This window comes from Thunnus thynnus, chromosome 3, assembly GCF_963924715.1.
Source record: "Thunnus thynnus chromosome 3, fThuThy2.1, whole genome shotgun sequence".
Classification (NCBI taxonomy): Eukaryota; Metazoa; Chordata; class Actinopteri; order Scombriformes; family Scombridae; genus Thunnus; species Thunnus thynnus.
This window is the reverse complement of record NC_089519.1, coordinates 35581879-35608023: the sequence shown is the minus strand read 5'-3', so window position 1 is coordinate 35608023 and position 26145 is coordinate 35581879. Positions and strand designations below refer to the sequence as shown.

General features: G+C 40.3%; 2 protein-coding genes across 5 annotated transcripts; both read right to left on the bottom strand.

The window, feature by feature from the left end:
- Nucleotides 1-6007: 6007 nt before the first annotated feature.
- On the bottom strand, nt 6008-15402 carry zgc:66455 (uncharacterized protein LOC393502 homolog). Of its 3 annotated transcripts, none has more exons than XM_067585586.1 (10): nt 15199-15401; nt 15071-15101; nt 13394-14007; nt 12226-12712; nt 10437-10478; nt 9505-9605; nt 9270-9331; nt 8217-8383; nt 6978-7133; nt 6008-6553 (listed from the first exon to the last, which is right to left on the bottom strand). In XM_067585586.1, the coding sequence occupies exons 1-10, from the start codon at nt 15286-15288 to the stop codon at nt 6150-6152; spliced, it is 2154 nt and encodes a 717-aa protein (XP_067441687.1). In that variant the 5' UTR covers nt 15289-15401; the 3' UTR covers nt 6008-6149. The 3 variants fall into 3 exon arrangements, with proteins under 3 accessions (XP_067441687.1, XP_067441688.1, XP_067441689.1); XM_067585588.1 differs by having other exon boundaries at nt 6388-6492; XM_067585587.1 differs by lacking the exon at nt 10437-10478 and having other exon boundaries at nt 15199-15402.
- A 159-nt stretch (nt 15403-15561) lies between these two features.
- On the bottom strand, nt 15562-25210 carry b3gnt2a (UDP-GlcNAc:betaGal beta-1,3-N-acetylglucosaminyltransferase 2a). 2 transcript variants are annotated; one of them, XM_067585589.1, is made up of 3 exons: nt 24526-25210; nt 21985-22117; nt 15562-19421 (listed from the first exon to the last, which is right to left on the bottom strand). In XM_067585589.1, exon 3 carries the CDS (start codon nt 19419-19421, stop codon nt 18198-18200), a length of 1224 nt encoding a protein of 407 aa, XP_067441690.1. In that variant the 5' UTR covers nt 21985-22117; nt 24526-25210; the 3' UTR covers nt 15562-18197. The 2 variants fall into 2 exon arrangements, with proteins under 2 accessions (XP_067441690.1, XP_067441691.1); XM_067585590.1 differs by lacking the exon at nt 24526-25210 and having other exon boundaries at nt 21985-23083.
- Nucleotides 25211-26145: the final 935 nt, after the last annotated feature.

The window sequence follows — 26145 nt, the reverse complement described above, 5'->3', positions numbered from 1 at the left end:
CAACATACCATGACCCGCCGGTACATGGTGATGGAGTTTACTAGAAGTGAACATGTTGAAAACGCTCAATAAAATAGATTTGACTTCGAATAAAGACACAGAAGTACAGTCAGCAGAAACGTTCAGCAGATTTGATGTTCTGATTAACAAATTAACTTTATCCAACTTATAAACGTCCTGTTCTGTATAAAGTACAGTCGTTTCCTCCCACAGGACTACAGTTGCATTACAGTTCATAGCAGTACACAAAAAGTTCCTCCTTTTGACCAACAGGTGTGTTTTTGTGTCGTCTACATCGCATGACTGATAGTTGAAAAGATAACAAATTTATTATGTTACACATTAAACTGAATAAACACTAATAAAACTGAGCTTTTCTTCCCTCATCTCATCATTTCCCCCCCTGCTAACAGGAAGCTCATGGATGCTGTTGTCAGTTACTTGCCGTGTTTCCATTAATGGAAACGCCAAAATTCGAAAAAACTTTCTCAATTTCGCAAAAAAAGTTTTTACGCTCACTTGAGGTGGATTTTGAAAAGAGTTTACAAAATGGGTAATGGAAACACATTTATCGAATAAATAATGACGTAGCGAACGTTTAACTCACATGACTGATCAGCTGTTTCCCCTCTCGGCGTCTTCCGACGTCTCCAGATAGCATGAAGCATAGCAATACTAGCTAACATGAAAGAACAATGACAACTTGCCCAACTGAAAAAAATTCCTGAAGACCTCCCTCCATTTTTCTCTCATCAAGGCGATATAGCTATTTATTTTGTTTCTGGTTGTCAACCTCTACTTCTTCTACTCTGTTTACTGGCGGATTATTTAAGCCTATACCGCCATCTACTGATGAAACTATGTGTTGCGTAGCCTAGTTTATTCGCTTCAAACCAGTTGATGGAAACTTTTCCTTGTGGTCGTCGCAGGGTGATTCGTTATGATTTCGGTGACCTTTTGAACTTTTCATCTGGTGCCACATCAGGTTAAAAGGTCGTCTATTTAACACTTAACAAGACAAATATCAAGACAAAGATAGCATACAACAAACAAGCGTAACACTAAATTACAAAGACAAAACAAAACAAATGACCGAACTGACAAAATACAACCATGAACAGCGCTTTGTTCTTGTGTACATTGTGTTGGAGTAACATCTCAGACAGGCTTTGTGTGAATCAACTGCTGAGCAGTTACTCAGTTGTTCTTGATGACAGTAGCTAACATGTAAACCTGGTTGCTCTGCAGGCCACCCACTCTGCCGCCGCAGCGTCAGCAGCGGCTCATTTGGCTGTGACACTGTGAGAGAGTCAGGTGCTTCGGTCTGTGTGACGACCATGTGGCTCTAACGGAGCAGATCGCTGCCTTCCTGCCGCTGTGGTCCACAAAACACACACACACAGCCCGGTGGCCTCAGAATGCACACAGAGAGCGACACACTGCTGCCGCCTCGGTCGGAGACAACAGGAGAAATACGTCATCAGAAGGATCTGAGAGACACGCTGACTTACAGTACAAGCTTTTGGGTTGTTTGCTGGTTTGAAATATCAGAACAGTAAAGGTTTAAATCCTCAGTAGCGACTCCCAAGAGGCTGCAATGTTCATTACATCACACAATATGCAAATATTGGACAGAACAAAGATTCTTTTGCAATTTTGAAAGCCTGACTAAGAGAGTGTGCTTAACAGAATTACAAATTTTGACCTGCTGATGATGCAAGTTACCAAAATCATTAGAATTCATCCTCTGGGGACCAATAATATCTGCTGCAAATCATCATTACCAGCCGGTAGTTTTATATCCATTCCTAATAGGGCTGTCACTTTTTATTCGAAGTTTGAAACTTAAATTCGAATGTGAGGAAAAATTAAAAATTTGAACTGTAATGACCTGTTTGAATTCAAAATTTATAGTCTATAAACACAACAGGCCATTTAAAAGTTGTTTACCTTGTGATCTAGTGGCAAAATTAGACCGTTCTCATTCACAGGGCGTCAAACCAACGCACTAGGCATCATTTAGCTAACTAAACTCCAATGTAAACGCATCCGTGTCATTATTAGACTCTATAAGACCGATGACGTCTCTATCAGGTTACATTTTCCTTCTTAGGAAGCTGCTGTCAATCAATCACAGACACCGACACGGTAAAAGGAGCTTTTCTAATATTTCCCCAAAGACCTTTTTCCTTCATTCTAATGATACAAAACTATTAACTATACATCTAAAAACATATTGACGTTATTTTGACTGCAAAGAGGGATGATTTTCAGTCGGACTTCATGATACAGGGAGAAGAAACCTGTCAGAAATATTCTTATCAAATGTCAATCAAACAAGTGTGTGTATATTTTTAAATTTTAATCAAATACCTTTTTAGCATGGATGGAAGAAAACTAAGATTACCAGAGAATTTCAGTACCTCAGAAACTAGCAAAGTAACAAATACACAAAGACAGAAAATGTAGATTGAAACACTCTGATATAAGCTGTCAGGTGACATAATTAAATAAAAGGCTCTTTATTTTATTCAATCTTATTGCTCTAGAGCTGCAACGATTAGTTGATCAACAGAAAATTAATCTCCAACTATTTTTATAGTCGTTTTGAGTCTTTTTTTTTAAGAAAAATGCCCAAATTCTCTGATTCCAGCTTCTCAAATGTGAATATTTTCTGGTTTTACTGGTCTTCTATGACAGTAAACTGATTGTTTTTGGGTTTGTTGGTCAGAACAAAAGAGGACATTTCAGGTTGCATCTTGGGCTTTGGGGAACAGTGATCAACATTTTTCACAATTTGATCAATTAATCCAGAAAATAATTGACATATTAATGGATAATGAAAATAATTGTTAGCTGCAGCCCTAAATTGCTCTTGATTTATATTCATGCTTGTTGTTTATTATTAATAGAACTTACAATTTATTACTGTTGCGCTAGAAAACCACACACTTTCACAGATACAGTGACTACAGTAACAAAAGCTGTGGGGGGGGGAGAGCAGGGGATTATGGGTGGAGGATGCTGCCTAGCAGGTGAAGCTCGGCGCGGCTCGTTGGATGGAGAAACCACGGGAGAGGAGCGCCCTCCTCGACCTCTGGCTGGCAGCAGAGGAACGAAGCTGAGCGTGGAGGGTGGATCCCCGTCCCCACCATCACCGCCCCCTCTTCACCCTGCGGACGGCCGCCCAGTGATGCTGTCCTTGGCGAATCTACCTGCTGGACGTGAGGAGCATTCAGACGAAGATCAGCTCGGGGCGGAGCGGCAGCTTCTTTCAACGGGGGTCATCACCAGGAACCAGGGCAGATGCTGAGAACACATCTGGTCCAGAGGAGAGATGTGACCTTCTTAACACACACAAACAGGCTTTTGTTCATGGTTATAGTGGAAAAGTAGCCATACTACTAAGTGCAGATACTCTGGTCTGCTCTAAAATTTTACTTAAAGCTGCTATAAGCTATATTTTGTGTAACAACACTATGAGCTGTCAGAGGATTATCAGCGACTCTGCAGCTCCTCTCAGCTTTATGGATCTTCATAGCAAGTTTCAGCTCATTGTTTATCTGTCAGGCTGCAACTTTTAGGGCCGCAGCAGGCAGATGTTTTCAGAGAAAAAGCTCTAAAATGCCGCTGTACACTACCTGCTCAGCACCAAACGACCAAACAGACACAGTTAGCTGTAGACTAGCTGGTGAACATAGTGGAGCATTTAGCAGCTAAAGAGCCAGATATTTCCCTCAGGAGTTGGTAGAGAGTAAAAACAGAGCTAAAAGAGAGTGAATATTGGACTCACATTCACCAGCTGGACAGAAACACGACTCCACATAAATGATAATGTTGCTCCGTAGCAACACAATTTACATTCATTTGATTCCAGGTTAATGCAAAAAGAAATATTGATTGGTTGAGTTTTAATTCTTTAATAAGAAAATGTTGCAGCACATTTGCCCACTAGTTATCTGGTAATGAGTGGTTGGGTGTCAGAGTTTTATAAAACATCCATGAATGTACATTAGAGGTCTGTTTTCTCTTCTTCTCTGAGCTGAGAAGGGCCGAGGGAACAAGCACCCTGTAATAAAGCAGAGTAAGGTCAGCAGACTCCCCATGTGACAGCACACCGCCTTGGATTAGCTGCTGTAAGCCTATTAAAGTGGTTTGGACTGGGTGGGCCAGCGCAGACTACACTTCACTCCCTGCACACAGTGATGCAGGGTGGCCAGTTTGAAACTGGGAGGTCACAGGTCCCCCAACAGGCCGCATGTCCTGCTGGAGTGTCCTTGAGCAAGATAGTTACTCTGGATAATCAGGCAAATTCCTGGAATTAAATGTGTACAATCCACTTTATGGAAATACACACACACTAAATCTAATTAATTTTATTTGCAACATTTAAACAAACTTCAGGAAAATACCCAACAGGAGGGAAATGAGGCATCCAGTATATATAGCAAAATGACCACTGACATAATTGATACATGTTTTTATTTCCCTTGTGATAAGGATATCTTGACATACTGTACATGAATGTGATTAGATGATTATGTCGTCACTAGCCAGTTCGCTATATTTCCCTCATGTGGGTATTTGTCTGACGAAGATCTGTAATTAGCTGAAATGTCGCTAATAAAATTAAAAGAGGTTTGATTTAGTGTGCAGGTATCCAGCACTTGACTCACTGAGGTTTGCAGATGTGTACATGACTGTTGTGACTCAACCACTTACAAACATATTTCTTCCCATTCGTTTTCCAAATGTCAAGTAAGTTTATGTGCACATTAGTGTCCCAGTTTAGTCAATCATCAAAAAGGAGCCGTGCGTTATCGGTGTAATGTTTGAAACGGGTTCACACAACAGAAGTAAAACACTGATTCCAAAACAGTGCAGGAGACAAAGCATATTCATGTTTTTCAATACCAACATTAGGCTTCTCCAGCTTTCTGAAGCCTGAAATTTATTTATACATGCACAAAAATTATTCAAGAACTTGTTTACCTGGGATACAAGTTTGCACGGAAACACATTTAATGACCTGCTGCCGACAGAAAACAAGTCTGATTTTAGAGCCATAAGCTAGTTAGCGCCGACAGAGAAATCAAACGTAAAAGAATCGTGATATATTCCAGATATCAGACGGCTTTGTCAGCTTGTTTTTTGGCAAGAAGAAGATTATGTTGTTCTGCTCCTCTCTTTTAATTATACAGGAAGTTATATGGTTAAACACATTCACACTCCCAGAGAATGAACCCTTTCCATTGGACAGCAGGCGATGTAGGACTGATCTGCAGCACAAAAATAGGAAGAGGTCAAAAGTTGACAGTTTATGCTATTGAGGATGAAATCTGCTTTTCTAGATCTGCTGTGTTTTGTCAAAAACAAAGGTGCTGCAGTGCTGTGGATAAATGTGTGGACGAGATCATTATTGTGGTTTCTGGGATTCCTGTTACGTCCCTAAACTCCAAGATTACAGATAAAGACGAAGTGTTTTTAGATCATAGGTTGCCAATTTACACAATGTTTGCTAATAATCAAGCTACTCACTACCTTGCAAATGAAACACCATATTTGTGACCCATGCATGAACATGCAAGAGGACACAGTCATTTGTGAATTGGGGCACCGGCACCATTTGCAACCTGTATGTAAAGCTTGCATGTGCTTGCAAATCTCTTTTGTTAAATGAGCCCCAGAACTGGTTTATATGAGACGTTGTCTGACCACGCCGGAAATCAAATGTGTTTACAGTTGCAAACAGTCACACTTGAGGGCGAATGAACAGCCGACCACTTTAGAGAAGGGAGGGGGACGAGGAAAACGTGATATTGTTTTGATACGGGAATAACATCACGTGTTGTCAGTTGGCTTGTTTTGAAAAGTGACAGAAATGACGTCAGAATGGTGTGAGTGGTGGATTTTGAAGAAATCCGACCATCTGACAAGCAGTTATGATGGAGTATACTGGACTCTCTGGTATAGCAACGAGGGAAAACAATGTGAGACGTCAAGGCAGTGCTGTTTCATTGTGACTTTAATTCAACAGATTACAACAGTGGACGACAGTATCAGACATTCTGACACAAGGAGAAACAAAAATACAATGAGTGAAGAGTTAAGATGCTGCGGAGCGTCGTGGTTCTCAGTCCGCCGTCTCGTCACATCTTCCCTCCCTCCTGTGGCTCCATGTAGCCGTCCGGTGGCAGTAGCGGGCTGAAGCGCAGCAGCGGCAGATCCACGGCCGGGCAGCGCTCCTTCACCTGGGGCCAACCCTCCCTGGGGCCCCGGGCAGGCGGGGGCGGCGGGGGCAGGTCAGAGTCAGCGGGGCTGGAGTAGCTGTCATCACGATAGTGGTGGTGGTGGTTGTTGTTGTTGTTGGGGTTGTTGGGGTCAGGAGGAGAGATGATGCTGCTGCAGCTGTGACAGCGAACCGAGAACGCCCCCCGGTGGTGACGGCGGTACAACATGCCGGCCGCCACCAGCAGCATCAGGATGAGGGAGCTGAGCAGGAAGAAAAGCACGTAGACGCCTTTAGTCTCAGCAGACAGGCCTGAGCTGCAACCTGCAGGCAAACAACAGGAAGTCAGAGGCTTTTTATTCTGCAAGGTTTCAGATTTTTGTTTTCTGGTCTACTTGGCTGAGAACATCTGTAGGCTTCAAATGTCAGAAACCAATGGGTGACATCATCAATACCATATTTTATACAGTTCAGCACTGCCATCGTCTACTGTACTTTAAACCCACTATGTGTAGGACTTTAAAATTCTTGACTTTGGCGTCCCCCAGTGGTTGTATATAAAAAGGCATTTTAAATGTTCAGCTTTTCCATTTCAAGCAGGACTCATCTAACAGTTATACTCCTGTTTTAAATCAATAAACTGTCAGTGTCCACACAGCTGGTGTATGAGCTTGCATTTCACTCGCGTAGCTGCAACCCGACTGTAAATTTCAGCTGTATTTTCTCTGTCAGGGTGACACACGTGTACCTGTCGTCTTAACGTCCACGCAGACGGTTCCCCCCGAACCCAGGCGGGACTCGTCCTGGAAGCCCGGTTTGCAGTGGCACGAGTATGAACCGAACCGGTTCACACACTCTGCGTTAACGTCACACAGAACCACCTGAGTCCCACACTCATTCACATCTGAAACACACACACATACAGGGAGAGAGAGCTGATAACACAGATTATTACAATTTGATGTTTTTGACCATTACAGACATCATGTTTTAACCTTCACCAAGGAGGTTTTGTCCCTGTTAGATACCAGAATATCTCAAAACTACTCAGCAGATTTTAATGACATTGGAAACTTTGCTGTGCAATGAGGAAAAACTGATGAATTTTTCACGCTGACAGCACCACATTATGACCGTTTGTAAAGCACTTTACATTTTCCCCTCACAAGTCCTGAACTGTGAGGTGCAGAATAAATTTCTTCCCAGTTTTTTTTTTGACCTTGATGCTTTGGACATTAATCATAAAGGTGTAAGTTTAGTTAAAACTCTCCAAAAAAAAACATTTCATCATAATAATAATGATAATAATAATAATAATAACTAATAATCATAACATGTAGACTCTAACAGTCAGTAGTGATAAACAGCATTTTCAGGCTACTGACACAAACAGTAGTTTATGTCTGATGTAAAGCTGCACCTGGCATTTATTTTCATTATTGATTAATCTTTCAGTTATTTTCTTGATTAATCAATTAGTCGTTTGGTCTAAAATGTCAGAACAGTGAAAAATGTTGATAATGATGATCACATTTATCAAAGATAATATGTTTACAATTATAAAGAAACCAGAAAAATAATCACATTAGGAAGCTGGAACCAGAGAAATTTAGCATTTATTCATAAAAAAGAATGACTCAAAACAATAAATCAATTAGCAAAATAGCTGACGATTAATTTTCTGTCAATCAACTAATCGATTAATCGACTACTCATTACAACTCTAGTCTAGTGTTCATCATTTACATCTTACAGTGTCCTCATTATTGATTCGTCTTCGTGTGATTAACGTTCCAGCGACCAGTTCTCACTCCAATGAAGAAAATATGTTCTTACGATTTGGTCAAATTTCATTTACATTCACATTTTCAAGCTGCGAGGTGTAAACACATCTTACTGTCTGCAGGCAGCGTGAGTCATAAATAAAAATCCTCCATGTTGCAGTAACGTTTCTACTCTGTTTCTGAGTGTTTGTTCGCTGCTGTACCTGCAGTCGACACCGATATCACGACGGCCTTCTCGTGGTTTCCTCTGAGGCCGAAGCCGGTGGCGATGAGGCTCTGTATCGTGGAGTGGACGGCCCGGTGGACCCGTGGACCGCCGGGCCCCTGACTGATCTGCAGCCAGAGGATGTACAGCACTCCTGCACTCAACCTGCACACACACGACCACCGGAAATATCAGTTAACTAACAGCTGCTGAGCTCAACAGATCCATCTTTGTGACGACTGACACACAGCGTCAAAAACTTGGACACGTGATTAACTTCTGTGTTCCAGCGGCAAAATTCATTTCTTAGTAGAAACAGATTCCTTACTCGCCTCTTAAAAATAATAAATCCATAAAACAGCTGGACTCATAGATTCCTTTTGCCCACAAACTCATTTATTATTCATATATCATATTGGATGTTTGTCCTTCTTACTGTTATTATTGAGTTGAACATTTTTTGTTTGTTATTCTTATTTACTTTTTATGGTTTGTATGTTTATTCCATATTTACATTCAACCTCTCATTTTAATCATAATTTGTACTTGTGATAGTTGAGTCTTGCGTTGCCAAACACCTTGTTAGTTGTTTTTGCAGATGTTCACTTCCTGTTAAACTCCACCTGCTGATGACGCTGTGATATATTGACCATTTTGATGAATTCCACTTTTTACCTAAACATTTATGCTTGAACTGACTTTTTAAGAGACTTTTTGAGTGAAAAAGACGCCTCATTTTACTAAAAACATGTTTTTCCAATTCTTTTCTTCTTGTATTTGTCCTCACACGTCTTCAGTGAAGGGAACTAAGACGCAAAGAAAAACGTAAGTGAAGGAAACGTGGATGCAATTAAGGGACTTAAGATTTATCCAGTGAAGGTGAAAACATTCAGGGAAAGAAACAGTATGGAAGACGAGTTGTACAACCTGACTTTCATTTGTTTCAGTGGACTTTAATTACTTCCTCCTCCACAGTTTAATCACTCTGTGCTTCTTATCAATTTCAAGTTTATTCAAACACAGAGATTTTGTGAGGCTGTTGTGTACCAACCTTTTTATTCTTTTAGGAGAAATGGACAGCGGTGTATGCAGAGCTTCCAGCTGCTTACTGATCTGCAGAAACACAAGAAATGGTTTAGTGACCTTCACAACCTCTTCAGATACAGTATTTTATATATTGTGCAGAAGCTGTCAGTGCGCTCTGTAATGATCTTGTTTCTTTCTAATAATCTCACCAAAAACTCTACATGCTACACCTTTAACATCTTTGCTTTTTGTCAACATACCAAAGCCTTTACTGACATCAGCAGTGACTTGGCCAGGTCGTCCCAGGACTCCTCTAAATCCGCACTGAAATTCACCTCAACAGCCGCTTCAAACAGATGATCTGTCAGGGACCAGAATCATGACTGTGATGTCAAAGTACCAAAACAAAGTGTTCAACAGTACAATAATGTAAAAGCAAGCTGCAGCACCAAGCAGCAACCTCTGGGGCTGCAAAATGAAGCCAATGAGGAAGTGCCAAAAACTGCAGTTCCTTGAATGGCCACTTGAGGCTTCAAAGCGAGTCAATCCCCATAGACCCCCATGTTCAAATGCCCAACTTTACAGCAGAAATAAACATGTTTACAGCCTGGTACAAACAACGGTTTTGGTCTCTGTAGCTAATTTCTCCTTCCATGACAACTGTACGGGGGGTGAATTTTTTTATAACTCACCCGTTTAAGTTTTATTAAGCCGTAAAGTTATGCATAATGAAGGACATGGCTGCTTTGAGTGACAGGTCCGCCAGCCGCTAGGTGGCTTGTTTCAGCCATTCGGCCCGCCACTTTGCCCATTTTTGATTGGCTGGGAGTTAGGCAGCGTCACGCACTGCCAAGATGGCGACGGCCGGAGCGGCTCACTTTGAGCTTCAAAACCGCTCTTCAGAAACCAACGAGTGACGTCACGGTAACTACGTCCATATTTTTATGCAGTCTATGTGCAGCACCCAACATCTTTATAATAAATCTACTGGTAATTGACACCGTGCACTTAAATTCATCTGACTTTTCATTAACTAAAACATAAAATAAATAAAATTAAATTTGATACCAATATTAGAAAACAAATGTGTGTCTAGTTTGGTATAGAATATGTATGCAATACGTGATGTGATGTGTTGAAAAGTAACACACATGTTTGTAGTGTTATCATTCCTGTGTAGTCCAATACTCACCACCAGGAAGAAGTGGGATTTCAGAGTGATTTCTAATGTTCACTGCATCAGAGAAACACAAAAGTCAAACAATTTAAAAGACAGTAAATGATAAGTGTGTGTTAATTGGTGCGAAGTTTGAGGTCATCTCCCACAGAAACAATTATCTGGAACAAATCAGTTCAAAACACTGCTGATAATTAACTTCCAGAAGTTATGTGTGTCACTGCCCTGAATCAACATAAAGAAATAGCACAACATTTGGAAGATACCCCCTGTTTTTTTTTTGTTTTTTTTTTTACAAGAGTGAGCTGAGAAGATTGATATCAGTCTTGTCTGTGTGTTCAGTATACTTATGGAGCTGGAGTCAGGATGTGGTTAGCCTAGCTTAGCATAAAGACTGGAAGCAGGGAGGGGAAAGTTCTAAAATAAACTTAATTACACCTTAAAAGCTCATTAAATAACAAGTTGTATCATATTTGTTTAATTTATACACAAACTGAGATGTAAACAATGATAGTTTTAAGGGGGGGGGTTACATGCTACCATTGAGACTAAATCCAAAACCTCTGCTCACTTACCAGCGATGCTGCACAGAAGTTGTGGGACGATGTTGTTTGTAGAGAAACAGTTACACTACGTAACTCCCCCAGCAACCGCAAACTGTCAAAACCACAACTACCAACATTGGCAGATAGTTTGGCTGTTGTCGGCTGACCGAAGTAGTAGATCCCTATGCAGTTAGCTAATTCAGAGGACTATTCTCTTTGTACTTTCAATCAGGCTAAGAGAAAGCTGCATCTACCACATGTTGAATCTGAAGCCAGTGCAGAAGTACCTTGACGTGTCACCGACGGCCGCTAGATGCTCCAACTGACCAAAAATCTCTTGAGAAATACTCTCAATCTCTAAATTCAGGCCCTCTAATAAGTGTGCCGGTGGTCATTTTGGAAAATATCGCTCTGTTCATAGGATTTGAAGACTTATAGTAGCTTTGATGTCTGCCATGTTGGCGTTGATTGACAGCTGTGGTTGACAGTTGGCTCTCCCTGGCTCCGGGACTCTCACTGAGTCAGACTATTGTCGTAATACTTCAATAAGTTTAATGTTACTTGATTACAATACTTGTCCTTAGCACAATTTAGCTAAAATAGCTTAAGTTAGCCCAAGTGTGCAGTGCTCAGTGTTCCCAATAAGCTAGCGTTAGCTTGGGTCCAAGCTAGCGAGGTTCCAGACCGTGAAAGGCAACAACCTGCACTCCTTGTTTCGAAGGTCCTGGCTCCGTGTTCAGGAAACACGGATTCATGGCAAAATACAGTATATCAGGGCATGCAGAGCGAAATTAATTTCAGTTTTATATAAATAATTTAAAATGATTGTCTCTGAGGCCTATCCTGTGTATAAAGATGGATGTAGCGAGGTGTGATGTCACCGGTTAGTTTGCATTGGAGCCAGTTTGAAGCCCAGAGTTCATCTCATTTGGAACCAGGACCTTCCAAATAAGGAGTGCGAGGTGTTGGCTTCCATGCTCTGGAAACACGCCCTGCTACCTCAGACCCAAGCTAACGCTAGCTTACTGGGAACACCGAGTGCTGCACACAGCAGAAGTCGAGTACAAAGTTAGCATGACCCATAGCCCAAATATTACCAGAATTTTCCTTTAATGTAAGGCTTCTCAGAGTAATCAAATCAACATTAAGAAAACACACTGAAACTAAATTTGGAAAGGTTAAGCTTATTCCGAGAACAATGACCACCTGGGTGATGGTGTGTCTGTACATACTATAAAGACAAAGCTGAATGTACTCACAGTTCCCTCTGTGGTCTGACAGCGGCTCCACCATGTTGGGGTGAGGATGAATCTGCTCGGTCTCCTCTGGCTCTGGTGCTTCAGAGGCTGAGGGATGCTGGTCTAAGGCCTGGCTGACCTCCGTCCTGTTTTCACCCTCTGCAGCTCGTCCAGAGCCCTCAGCAGACTTCTCCTCCTCTGACCGGCTCTGCAGACTTGTGTTACCTGGAACAGCAGCTTCTTCTTGTGGAAGGGTCGAAGCTACCTCTGCATTCCTTCCTATTGCTGTTGGGGTGTGAGGGGAGGGGTTGGGGTGAAGGCTCGGACTGTCATGTTGCTCCTGTGGAGACGCAGGATGGACGGCTGGGTCAGACTGGTCTGAAGGGGTTTGGGCGGCACCTCTTCCTGATCGGGAGGTCCCCTGTGTGGATCCTGGCACTGTGGGCATCGCTGTGAACGGGTAGACATGGCTGTAGTTCTTTGAGGCTAGATGGTAGTTTTCCCCCACCTGAGTGAAGATGAAGGATGGAGGAATTTCAAAATAGTTTGTTATTCACAAGCAGAAGAACAAAAAGCCAGAATCACACTGCATGATGTCATTTATTATTGATGATGTACATGTTGTACAATCTCAGTAGTAATTCCATCAAATTGAATTAAACAAACTCAATAATGCAAAAAATTGTTATTAGAAAGTGCAAAATACTTCCCAAGCACTTTATTAGGTACACCTGTGCAATCTAATATAATCCAGTACAACAGCTCTGCCATAAATTCTAATTTTACAAAGCTTATACACTTTCAGTTTTTGCTGCCATTGTCAGAAAGGTGATTATTCTACTTCATGTTTATTATTGAGGTCGTAGAGGATGGTGGTGTACTGAAGTGCATTATACTGAGAAGTGGTCCTCGTATTTTGGGGTGGACAGAATATAAGGAACACAAACAGAATTTATGGCAGAGCTGTTGTATTGGATTGCATTCGATTACAGAGGTGTTCCTAATAAAGTGCTCAGTGAGTGTATAGTTTCAGTTTTTAATTGGTTTGGAGGGACTCAAGGGTCACAAGCCTGCTTTTCTGACATTTTACCTGCTCAGCACTGCTAGGAAGCATAACTAAACAGCTGTCTCTTTTATGACGGTGAGCTAAGCTTAGTTGGAAGAGTAAAGCACTCCAGTGTCCACCCACCTCAGTGTCTGTGTCTCCCAGCAGCCCAGCCGTCATGGTGGCAGGTTGATCATAATAATCATACATTAGATCAGAATTTACTGGTGACAGATGCTCCAGCAAACCTGACTCCATCTGTTCACCAGCCGTCACTGGTCCAAACTCACTGAAGTCTAATAGTTCATGAGAAGTTTCTGACGCCTTGTCTTTCTCTGTGAAGCCTTCCTGCGGGTTGTAAACCACCAGCGGTCCAAACGCCTGGTAGCGACCATAAAAGCCCCTATAAGGTAGGCTGGGCCAACCACCAATCAGCAGCACTACATACAGAGTGTTGGAGGACGAGGTGTATTTGGCCTCTTGCCAGCACTTCTGCAGGACCTTGTGACTCCCCACATGGCTGGCGGGTTCATCCACGTGGATCTGGTCCTGTTTGAGGTGGCAGGCCTCATCGGGGGTCAAGTCCTCCAGGTGGAGATGGATCCGCTTCCCAGGATCCACCTGGACAGTCCAGTTGCACCACAGAGGCGGATTGGAGCAGAGGTAGTCCGGGGAGAAAAACTCGCCGTTGTCGCCGTTCAGCCGCTGGTGGCAGCTCCGCAGGGCGAAGAAAGCACCGTCGTCCGCTCCATGTTCATCTGAGGAAGAATAAGGCCAAACTTTAGAAAAACATACCAGGTATTTTACATATAAGTGGTGTTTATTATTATATACATCAACCATTTTACAAAGCATCTTCAGTTTTTAGGTTCATTTATAACCTTTGCCCTGATATTTTCAGTGGTGGATGAATCCATATTTGGTGTTTCTGGAAGCAGGCTTTGGATACAAACACACAATACTTGTTAATAGGATCAGTTCATTGTTGGGTTTGGTTGCTTCATTGTAATTGTTGACAAGAAGAAAAAGATCAGATTTAGTGTATCCTCTAAAAAGCACATATTCACTATGAACCAAGGAGTTTCACAAGACAAATGGTACAAAAGAGTGGGAAAGCATCGAGTACAGACAGGAAATGTGAGATCTAGTTTAGTTATGCACATGATTAAAAGCAAGAAAATTACACATAATTAATTACATAATTACACAATAGAAAAATGATTTAACCTTAATAGATTGAACAATGTGCTTGATTTGCTTTAAGGTGAGGAAATAAAGCCACTTAAACTGAAATGAGTCCACCACGGTGATTTTACATTGTAAACCAGTATAATATAAACAATCTAACCTAATGCAATAAAAGGAGAACTTAATGCATTACTTATTAATTTAAACCAGTGTCTTTTAACTTAACATGAAAGTCAATGTACAACTTTACTTGGTATCAAGGAAACAGATGAAACTTTCAGTAATGACACAACAAAGTTCTCTAAAATACACCAATTGTGATTTCACAGCCAAATTTACCACATCTGATGAACATTTTTCTCATTAAATTAGATTAAACTGCCCTAAACTTAATATCACTACTAATTATGAGAGGAGTTTATCCAGACTTAAACACCCTAATGAACAGTGAAGATGAGGATTGGAGGACCTTCATTTTAAGTAATGCTTTTCTGAAAATATAATCTATTATTATCAATGCTGTCACTAAAGATTCCTGTTTTTTTCAATTAATAATCCATAAATACCATAATCCTGAGGCTGACTGTTGATTTTCAAACGCACAAAGGTGGACAGTAAAGCTGTTAGACTGACCTGGAGACTTGTTGACTTCCTCTCCGTTCACCTACAGACACAAGAAAGCAACAGACAGAAATATGTTAAACCATTTTTAAAATATTAACACAAAACAAGCAGATTTTTCAGGGAGGATGGCAGCTTACCTGTGCGTTACAGTGTTTCCAAAATATACCAAATATGAGCAGGAATATGAGCAGCACACTTTTTAAGGTAAAGCTGTTCGTTTGTGGCATTTTTCAATCAAATGTTTGTCTATTAAACTATTTAAATCTTTGAAAAAATGCAGTCTACTTGACCCTCACAGCTTCAGTTCAAACTCCTGTTTCCTTTTCCTGTCTGAGCAGGTGAAATTCATCAATTCGTTGATTGAGTTTCCTTTGCTGGTTGCTGTTGCTATCAGGTTTGTCCAGCAGGGGTCAGTGTTGTATTTTACATTCAGTCTTTGCATCCGTACATCCATTTGTAAGAGTGGAAATAGCATGTTTTCACATTTTTGAAGGTTTTTTCTTTTTTTGTAAATTCACTAATTACACAGATATTCTTTGTGTGTGTGCAAAAGAAAGAAGAAAAGATAATTGTTATGTAGAAGTGAAGGAGTAATATAAAAGAAATATCTAAAAGCACATCTTGCATTATATGTGTCTGCTAAATTTCATACAAATGCAACTACAGGTGTTTTAAATTAGGAAAAAAATATTTTTTAAAAAAAGACTCAAAAATAGAATCAATTTTTTATTTTCCTTGTGAAAAAAAACTGTTTTATTGTAATAACTGAAACAATATTAACAAACAACAGAAAAAAGGACATGACTCAGTCCTCACTCATAAGTCGACCCTGATAAATCTGTTTCATGTGAGCATGTAACTCACTTTATTGCTCATTTAATTACACACATATACTGTATATACAGATACAAATACACAAGATAAATGCCCGGCAACAGCAGCAATATTAAAGTTGAGATGTTAAAGACAATGTACACAAAGCATATCAAAATTATCGTACAAATGTGAAAATTCAATAAAGAAAATCTATGGAAATCTGATCATCTTATCTTGGGTTCTGCACAGAAACAGTCAGTGTTTAAAGATCAAAAGTTATCTCCAGGCTTGTGTGTCTTTTGCTCATATTGTTTCATTTTTGTGAAGTAAAATGTCATTGTTTTTACTAAATGTGATTTCAGCTCTGACCTCTCTGGCTCTGTTTTGACCGACCTTTACATACATTAGTACTGAAAGAGCTGTAAACATTAAAAATACGCAAATAATTCCATTATGCACATGATAATGGTGATACTTAAAGCTACTAACTGTATAGCAGTGTGGCTCAAGGGATGGCATCTACTATTGCATGGACTGCCATGAAAACTGACTGACATTCATGACCCTTAAAGGATGAGTCCTAATTACTTTAGTGACGACATGACGGGATATCTCTAAAACTTAAAGGATGGGTTCACAATTAAGTCTGTCTTAAACAAGTAGTCAGGTGTCCGTATGAACAGTGAAAGAGGTTTTCCTCGCTGTAATCATTCCTCCTGTTCATACTGGATATTAAAAGATCCTTCAAATGTGTTTTCAATGGAAGTGATGGAGGCCAAAATCCACAGTGTGTCCACACAGTCATTTAAAAGTAGATGTGAAGCTTATATTCAGCTTCAGCAGTCTGAGTTAGTCATATCAAGTGGATATCTGACACATTTACAGTCTTTTTAGCATCAAATTCCCTCTTTGTGTTTCCTCAGACAGTGTTTCCCGGAAGCTTCATATTAGCTTCAGATAAACTTTTAAATACATTTTTGCACAGAAGGAGGACTGTGGATTTTGTCCCCCATCACCTCCATTGTAAGATCATTATGAAGGGATCTTCTAATGGTCAGTATGAGCAGGAGGAATGATTACAGCAAGAAAAACATGTTTAATGTTCATTTGGGCTCCTGACTGTTGAAAAATTGTGCACCTGTCCATTAAATTCCTACATTAATATTAATTGTATGCATACAAAGCTTTATAGCATGTTTTATAGCATGTTTTCCATGCTAGAATTAGCATGTAACATAACATATCTAGCATATAGGGGTTATTGTGAGTTTCGTGCTTGTCAATACATTTCACGCCAACACCCAAGCTGACGCTCAGAAATACAGAAGTGGCAGACAAAACAAACGAGGGATGCCTCATGTCAGCCTAAAACAGGATTCACATTATTGCGGAAAAACAGCTTTTGTGCGTCTCCTCTTTTACTGTGTTTGTGTGTTGCAGCAGCCCTGGTCCATGGTGCTCTGACATTTTGAATTTATTGAACTTTGACCTGAGCTGCGCTGACCTTTGTGAGCGCAGCTCTGTTGACCACTGCTTTAACTGAAAGAAGGATGAAAAATTAATTACTTGTGTTTCTAAATTTCCAAGGCTGACTGAATAACAGTGTCCTCATATTGAGACCAGAATAAAAAGATACCAAACATAATGCTAATACCAGGTTTGTTATAAAAACAGTTTGAGTCTGTATAACGAAGCACTCTAGCTAGCAACTTGAGTGTTGTAGCTTGAAGGTGTTTACAAAAGTCAGTGGAAAATACTTGAGGAACCTTTTTTTCTGCTGTGATGTGAAAAATGTTTTACATTAATAGTAATTAAACCCATAATTTATGGATAGAGAGCTACAGTATATTATCAGTGTAAAGTATTTTTGCTCCTACAAGATCAACTCCACAATCATATATTGTTCTTCTTCAGTTGTCCAATGATGTTCGTAAGTCTTAAACATGGGAATCTTCCCAAATGTTACCTACCATCTTACACGGTATTACATGCTAAACATTAGCATGCTAATATGACAACAGTTTTACAGTTAGCCTGCATGCAAGATGGTTTTAACTGAAGTTTACACACATTCTGTCATGCTAACATTATAGAGGGATCATGTTTGCCCTTTATGCAGCAGATGTAAAAAGTTTCTGAGAAGTCATTCACCAACAGCTTTCAAGTCAACTTGAAGACACTGTTAAATTATTTTGATGACTTTGAAATACTAATACAAAGCTTGGACTTGAGGAATTAACATAATTAAAAAAAAGGTGTTGAAAATGTTTTACAAATTCAACAGTGCAAGCAAGTGTTCAACAGAAATGAGTGAAGGTGTTCACTGGCAGTCCAGGTCAGGTTGGATAATCCACTGCCAGATCGTCAACATCTCCTGCGGCGTCCGTTTGTGAACCAGCATCAGACTCCTGTAGGCGCAGGGGTTGACTCTGTACCTCTCCTCAATGTCAAATGTCTTGAAGCCTTTGTGCTTCTCAGGGACCAGGCCCAGCTTCTTCAGACACATTCCTGTATAGACATCATCAATGGGATACAAGACCACCTGCTGGGATGCGTTATAAAGACGAAGTGCTAAATCTCCAGAGTACAAATATCCTCCGCCCCCGGCATAAGGCGGGTACAGTCCCACAAATACACTTTCTGGGATAAAATACTTGAGTTTCCGGTCTCTGTACGGGAAGGCGTTGCTGATAACATCACCAATGAACAGATCCTTGGCCTTGGTCTTTGGTAGACGTTCCAGGAGATCAATAATCCTTAAGGTGTTGACAAAGACATCATCGTCGCCCTTGAGGACGTACTGAGCTTGGGGACAGTGTTGGCTAAACCATTCCAGGAAGAGGATCTCCTTCAGGGTGAGGTTGAAGAAAGTGTCCCTGTAGTCCCACTGGAGGAGGTCTCTATGAAGCTCCGCCTCGTGGCCCAGCATCCCTAGCAGGTCTGGGAAGTGGTCTATGGACATAGTGTTGCCTAGCAGGAACACCGTTGCCACAGTCTGATTGGCTAAAACACCCGCCCGCCCCCATGTTTCACGGATAGCCTGCCGCCGCTCAAAGTGCGGGACCAGCGATTTGACCACCAGCAGCAGAAAAGGTTTTTCATCGCACAGGTGGGGTTGATTGATCAGCATGGGGTAAGTCCTGCAGCGCATGTGCAAAAGGAAATCCTGAAGGTGCTGCGGTAAGATGTTGTAGTCCATGATTTGTGCAGAGACTCTGTAGTCTGGTTCACAGGGGTTGAGTGGCCCGGTGTCATTCAGCCAATCCGGCAGCTCAACGAGGGAGTTGCCGGAGAGCACAGAGTTAACGATGGGGTTGTGAATGAAGTCCAGGCGCTGCTGCTCCTTGTTCCAGAAGGATTCGCTCAGTATCTGTTGGCGCCAAAACCTCTTGGATGGGACTCGAATCTTCTGGTGTCCACTTTTGGCACGCCCGAGGTTCCACGACACGCCCAACAGGACGCAGAAGAAGATGTTGAGCATCATCATAATGCAGAGCAACCTCCCTTTCCTGCAGGTCACAGGCATGTTGCCTCCCCTCTGCATCTACACCCAGGACGACAAGTAAAGAAAATCACTGAAAACCAACAACAAACAGGCTAAAGTTTTGAGTATCATGGCCCCAATAGGCAGACTTACAACAAAGCCAGGATATAAAGGAACATTTGGAAACATAGAGACAGCTAGGTCGACCCTTAAGCCTTTAGCAACTAGAACAGAGGAAGAATCTGGTACAACACGTCAATGGGAAGCTTGATTTCACCCTCGTTTGGTTTCAGAGCTCAGACCGGCTGCATACTAGGCCGCATTTTCATCCCTAATCCTGCAGGAATGGGCCCATGAACATTTTTTTCCTCATTCCCTCCGCCTCTCCCTTCAGCAATGACAGACAGGAATCACACGTTTCCAATTCAGCCGTGCACATGACGCAAGTTTACTGGCAACAGTCTGTGTCCCTGTCATTGTTTACTGTCTGCACAGACCAAAAAAAAAAAGGCACAAACATGTTACAGGACACTGTTGAAATTAACGGTTACGCCACTTGATGTCACTAGATTTACAATATGGGAAACAAACTGCAGTTAATCTTAGTAATTCAGATATGTTACTCAGTTAGGGCTGCAACTAACGATTATTTTTATGATCGATTAATCTGTTGATTGTTTTCTTGATTAATTGATTAGTTGTTTGATCCAGACAATGTCAGAAAATTGTGATAAATATCTGTCAAGGTTTCCCAAAGCCCGAGAGGACATCTTTAAGTCCAAAGATATAAATATTCACATTTGAGAAGCTGAAATCAGAGAATTTTTAAATTATTTTTCTTAAAAAATGACTCAAATGATTATAAAAATAGTTGGTGGGCAACTAATCGATCATTGTTGCAGCTCTTTACACAGTGCTGCTCAGGTAACATACATGTTTTTTAAATTAAATAAGCAAATATTGCTTTGGTTTCTACTCACTGGGACACAAGAAAGTGAGTTTGGCCACAGAAATTCAAAACATTGTAATCATACAGGAAACTGTTTGTTTTGATCAGTGTGTCCCTTTGTGCTCTCCTTGATAAGATGTAAATTAGGTCTCCATGGTGCTGGCAGTTTTCATGTCACTAGTTTAACGTTACATTGGGTGTTGGCTTTTAGTCTTGTTTTTAACATCTAAGAATAGTCTCTATTAGCCTACAAAGAAACCCCCAAAAACTTCTATCAGCCTTCAGGAAAAACCTGAGGTCAGACTTCATCTGGATATTATTACATTACTGCAGTAACCACTGCAATACTTATTAGCTCCATCTGGCTAAAACTAATGCAGACTAATACATGAAGGTTATGATGTTCTGTTTTTGTTGAAACTGTTTTAGAGACGGGCTGATTCAACTTTAAGGTCATTTTTGGAGGCTGCACTTATACTATACTGGTTTCTAATATTTAATTTACCTTTAATGATATAATGTGGGGTGGAAAAATAAGAGGTACAGTTCCTCATTCTTCTATTATTCTGTTTTTTTAAAAATATATATATTATTTAGAGCTTTTCAGTCATATATATCCACCCACGTTCATACCTAGAAAGGAAAAAAAAACATAATACACACAAAAAAGGAAAAAAATTCAATAAAATTAGAAAAAGTGAAAGGTTACTGCAGCTATCTTATATGATAAGTTATCAAATTAAAAGCTATCCAATGCATCTCATTGTTCTATTTCACACCTGGGCCCATAGTAATGTCTCTGGCAGGGGTCAGTCACTCTTGCACAGTGGAAACACAGGCCTATATGTTTTATTTATATCTTTTAATTCATTTAAGAATGAAATGGATGGGTAGATGTCATGTTTTACATTAGTAAGTTAAACCTGCAGTGTCGGGACTTTTGTCTCCCCCTTCTGGCAGTGAGAGTAATTACAAAAACACTGTTGACACGTGCTGACGTCACAGGCTCCGCTGTAGCCTCCTCCGTCAATACTGTTGCTGCTGTAAAACGGTGAATAAATTGTTTTGAGTGTCACAAAACCCTCGCAATGACTCGTTTCAGTATCAGAATTTGATCCATTCTGTCCGATAACAATTGGAAAGTCTAGAAGTCTAGAAGAGTTGCACAATTAAATTATCTTATCCTCATTTAAGTTAACAAAGGGCTACTCAGTGGTCTCTAGTGTGCATGCTCTATGCGTTCATCTGGCGCCACCGACACCAGATTTAAAAACTTTCTATGATGTAAAATACAGAGAGATTTATCTGGTGGTGATAGGCTTAATCAGTATTGTGTCGACTTGTTCAGCAAGGGCTTGAATATTTGAATTTGTTTTGCTTCATGTGAACTTATTTTTGTTTGATTTTTTGCCTCTTTTTCATTCATATTTCTGTTTCTGCACAGACTCCTGCCATCTGACCTGCTTCCTCAACATCCCTTTTAAAGTTTTCCAGTGCCAAACAACATCTTCTACCCTTTATATGGGGCGACCATGTCCAGTATCCAACAGATGTTCCCAGGCCGTCCAGTCAATTAAGCTAAAAGATGGATTCCATATATCTAAAACTTCCTCAGTTTTCAGGAACCATTTTCCCATCAGGACGCCTCATCATGAACAGTATTACTGTACGTACCCGTGAGTGGCGGCGAGATGATTTGTCAGTCTGTTCTGGTGGAAACCGGGACCTCTGCTGGCCTCATATGGATGAGCTGCAGGGTGGAGGAGGACGTCTCCGAGAGGAAGCAGGCGGTTGTTTCTAGGGCCATCTGGAATCAGACACACACAGGAGGAAACCGAGAACAATATATCACTCAGGTGTTGTAATAATCTGGGGGTACTCGGGTTGTTTTAAGCTGCAGAGGATTATGACATCACGGTACAGTATCATTTTTCCTGAGTGTCTATAATAAGCATATGAACAGGCCTGTTTCTACCCGGCAGAGCAGCACCTGCTTCATGTCAAAGATGAATAAAAAAAGAGTTCATTTAAGGTCAAGTGTAATTTACTGCCTGCTATTATAAATGATAGTATGCACAGAGTGATAAGTGACTTTATAGCTGAGCAGAGGGTGAGTCCTGTCAGGTGTGTTCATGTCTTCATCTGGACGACTGTTAATGTTATTTTCAGTCATAATTAAAAGAGAGAATTTTCAGAGCAATCCGAACCACAAGAGGATCTTAAGTTAACATAAACTTTGCTATTTTTTGGGGAAAAATAAACAGGTCAATATACTTTTACTTTTTTAGGGCTGAAACTAGCAATTACTTTCATTATCGATTAATCTGCTGATTATTTTCTCAATTAATCTATGAATCGTTTTGTCTATAAAATGTCAAAACAGTGAATTTCAGTCAAAGATGACATCTTTTAATGTCTTTATTGTCCAACCATCAGTCCATTTGGCATATTTGCTTTAAAAAATGACTAAAATGATTATTTGATTATCAAAATAGTTCATTTTCTATTGATTGATTAATTGACTCATTGTTGCAGCTCTAATAGATACAACTGGAGTTCAGTTTCAACAGTCTGACACTGAAGAAAAGCTGCTTTCATTCAGTCGGAGTCTGTAACTGTTAAAATGATCCACAAAAATCTAGTTCACAGCTGATTTGTTTCTTTTTCACAGCAGATATTTAACACGTCAAAGCAGGAAAAAACACTTCAGTCCCTTTTAGCTTTTTCCCGAATATGCATGACCACGGTAGAATGCATGAGCTTCAAGGATATTTGATTATCAGTTCCAGCTTTTCCTGCTTTGACTGACCAACATGTCTCCTGTGAAAAAAAAGGTCTATTGTTTCTGTGTAAAAAAAGGGAACTGCTGGGTCCTGATTAATCTCCTGTTCCCCTTTGCTGGGGTACTAACTGGCTCCAGATAGGCTGTGAGGTAATTTTATTTAACACTAAATATTAAGGAATGTGCTAAAAGGAAGCACCAAACTGAAATGATGGAAGTCTTTAATGAGATTTTAACCCAGGGGCCTCAAGATCAGGTGATACAGTAGGACCCTCCTCAGGATCCCTGTCATCTCAGATATACAAATACTTTTCTGCTGTATTGTGTATGGGTTGTGTAACAGTATTAGAACTGCAGTGATTAATTGATTAGTTGACCTGCGACTGATTTGCTAGTTGCAGCTTCTGGTATTTATTCTTTATTTGAATAGGAACAGGTGTGAACTGATGACAAACTCCACAATGTGAGGATTTGAAGCTTTTCCGTGTCGTACATGATGGTGAACTGTATTCCTCTGGATTTAAGACTATTGATCAGACGCTACCTTGGGCTCTGAGGAAGTATCACATTTTTAATCGATAATGAAAATAATAATTTAAAAAAAAATTTTTTACAACCTTGAACTGTTTTATACAAGGATAACTGGTAAAAATGTCATTTGGGTTCCTGGCATCTTCATACTTTTTTAAATTTCTTTTTTACTTTTTTTATTCAGTTTACTGTCACTTATGACCAAAAAAAGCAGAAAATCATCACATTTGATTAGTAAATCCAGCAAATTTGTGGCCTGGTTACAAAAAAAAAGACCAAAACGATTATTACATTATTACATTTTTAATCAATCATGCAGCTCTAAGCTATATTTCTTACAACCTTTCACAGTTCTTTAACAATATTTTCATTTAATTGTTTTTTCTTTTGTAATTTGGGTTCCTGGCAGCTTCATACGTTGTTAAGTAGACAAAATTGTAAGTTAGTCCAACAATAAGTCCACAAGTTTGTCCAAAAACCCAAAAATATTCAGTTTACTGTCACTTATGACCAAAAAAAAGCAGAAAATCATCACATTTGAGAAGTAAATCCAGCAATTTTTTGGCCTGGTTGCAAAAAAAAGACCAAAACAATTATTTCATTTTTAATCAATCATGAAAATAAAATATATTTCTTCCAACCTTTCACAGGTCTTTAATGATATTTTCATTTCATTGTTTTTTCTCTTGTAATTTGGATTCCTGGCAGCTTCATATTTTATCATATAGACAAAATTCAGTTAAAGTCAGTCTGAGTGTGCTGTAATAAGGAATACCACGCATCCTGACTATAAAATGAACCTGAACAGAGGTTTTTAAACTTTGACAAGGCTGTTAATTCTCCTCATTAGCGTCACAAAAAACACACCGTCATGTTCAGCCAGTGAGTTCATTTTAACAAACCTTTTCCAATTGGCTCCTCAGTCCTGGTTGTGAAATGACAGTGGAGTCCAGAGCTGATCAACAGGCTGCCGCCTCTCTGCCTGGATCGATAACCACCTGCGTCATCTTTCAGGCGGCGCGTTTTGGGAGATCTAGACGCGCGTAATCCTCATATACAATATGAACTCCGTGAAATCTGACTCGTTAGTCCCCAAAATCTCCGAAATGGACATCGGAGTGGAGGAGGACGGGAGTAAGGGCGTCCTTCCTGTACGAGTGACTCCTCCCTCGGGTCGAACAGGAGCTTCAGTCGTCGGTTCTGTCCTGTGACTGTTTCAGGGGCGGTTTTAGTGATTTTGGGGCCCTGGGCTAAAGTAAACTTGGGGCACCAGCTGCCAACCTTTTCACTCCATCCTTAACTTTTAAAGGATAAAGCTGACAATTTTCTGTATTTTTCTTATTATCAACAAATCTCATGTGCAGCTCCAAGCCAACAGGGAACTGATCTACTTACTTATTAAGTATTAAGTAAGTATTCCTCTGTGCCGTAGACCTCCGTTGTTGTCTAAAAATGATTAAAAACACTAATCATTAAAAATGAGCCACACAAAAAATGAGTTTCTTAAGAAACAGCTCAAAAATCTTATAACAGTGATCATGTTTTCAGTCTCTAGAGAGTAGTTCTGTGTAAGGCAGACGCTACTGAGCATGTGCAGGAACAAGACTGTCCTTCCAAGAAAAACTACCTGATAGGGTTTAATATTTATATTATATTAATATACAATTATGACTCCCAGCAGTGGAACAGTTCACATGACTTTTTCACATCCAAAACAAACTGTTAAGATTTAAAGCTTGGTAGTTTTAGTTTAAGTCTTGACAGCGACTTCCTCTCAGTCTGGACGTGTATATAACCCAACTCTTGTTTAATCATCTGTGGTGCAGCTGGACTAAAGCCACATAATTACAGCTATAACACTGAGATTAATGTAACTGAGATGTTTAAGCTCTAACCTCTCAGGCTCCCCTCCCCTAATCTCATCCTCAAACTCTCTGATTCATCCTAAAAATAACTCGGGGGGGGGGGGGATCTGGTCGATGTCAGGCAGCGATGCCCACATGACACCAGCTGCTGTTTAACAGCTCAGCTGGTTCTGGGATGAATGAGACCAAACAAGATGTGATGAAAAACACTGCATCTGCATCAAATGTTTGGCTGCATTTAAAAGGGAAACATTGATTTTACACATCTGTGTTTTTCAAAAATTCTTCTTGTTGTCAAACCCCAAGTTCCTACATTACCCACAATACAACTCAAGCAATGAAGGGAATGAAACTATCCATCCTGAGTCCTACAATGTTAAGAGAGTTCAACCAAGCAGCAGCTACCACGTCTTGAGGTTGAAGTACCTTAAAGTGCCGCCGACAGCCACTAGATGCTCCAACTGACTCTCATTCAAAAAGCCTCAACTTCTCTCTAGAAATACTAAGTCAATCTTTTTTTTCAATGTGTCATTATGGTCTCAAGCTCTAAATTCAGGCCCTCTAATAAGTGTGCTGTTGGTGATTTTGGAAATTATTGCTCCGTTAATATGATTTGAAGACTTTTAGTAGCTTTGATGTCTGCTGTGGGCGTTGATT

Bases quoted from the DNA above. Each gene is read 5' to 3' on its own strand.
- zgc:66455 (XM_067585586.1), bottom strand. From the start codon at position 15,288: ATGCCACAAACGAACAGCTTTACCTTAAAAAGTGTGCTGCTCATATTC. The intron at 12,713-13,393 runs GTGGGTGGACAC...ATCTTCACTCAG, and splicing joins TGGGAGACACAGACACTGAG to GTGGGGGAAAACTACCATCT. The intron at 8,384-9,269 runs GTTGGTACACAA...GTGTGTGTGCAG, and splicing joins TCTCCTAAAAGAATAAAAAG to GTTGAGTGCAGGAGTGCTGT.
- b3gnt2a (XM_067585589.1), bottom strand. From the start codon at position 19,421: ATGCAGAGGGGAGGCAACATGCCTGTGACCTGCAGGAAAGGGAGGTTG.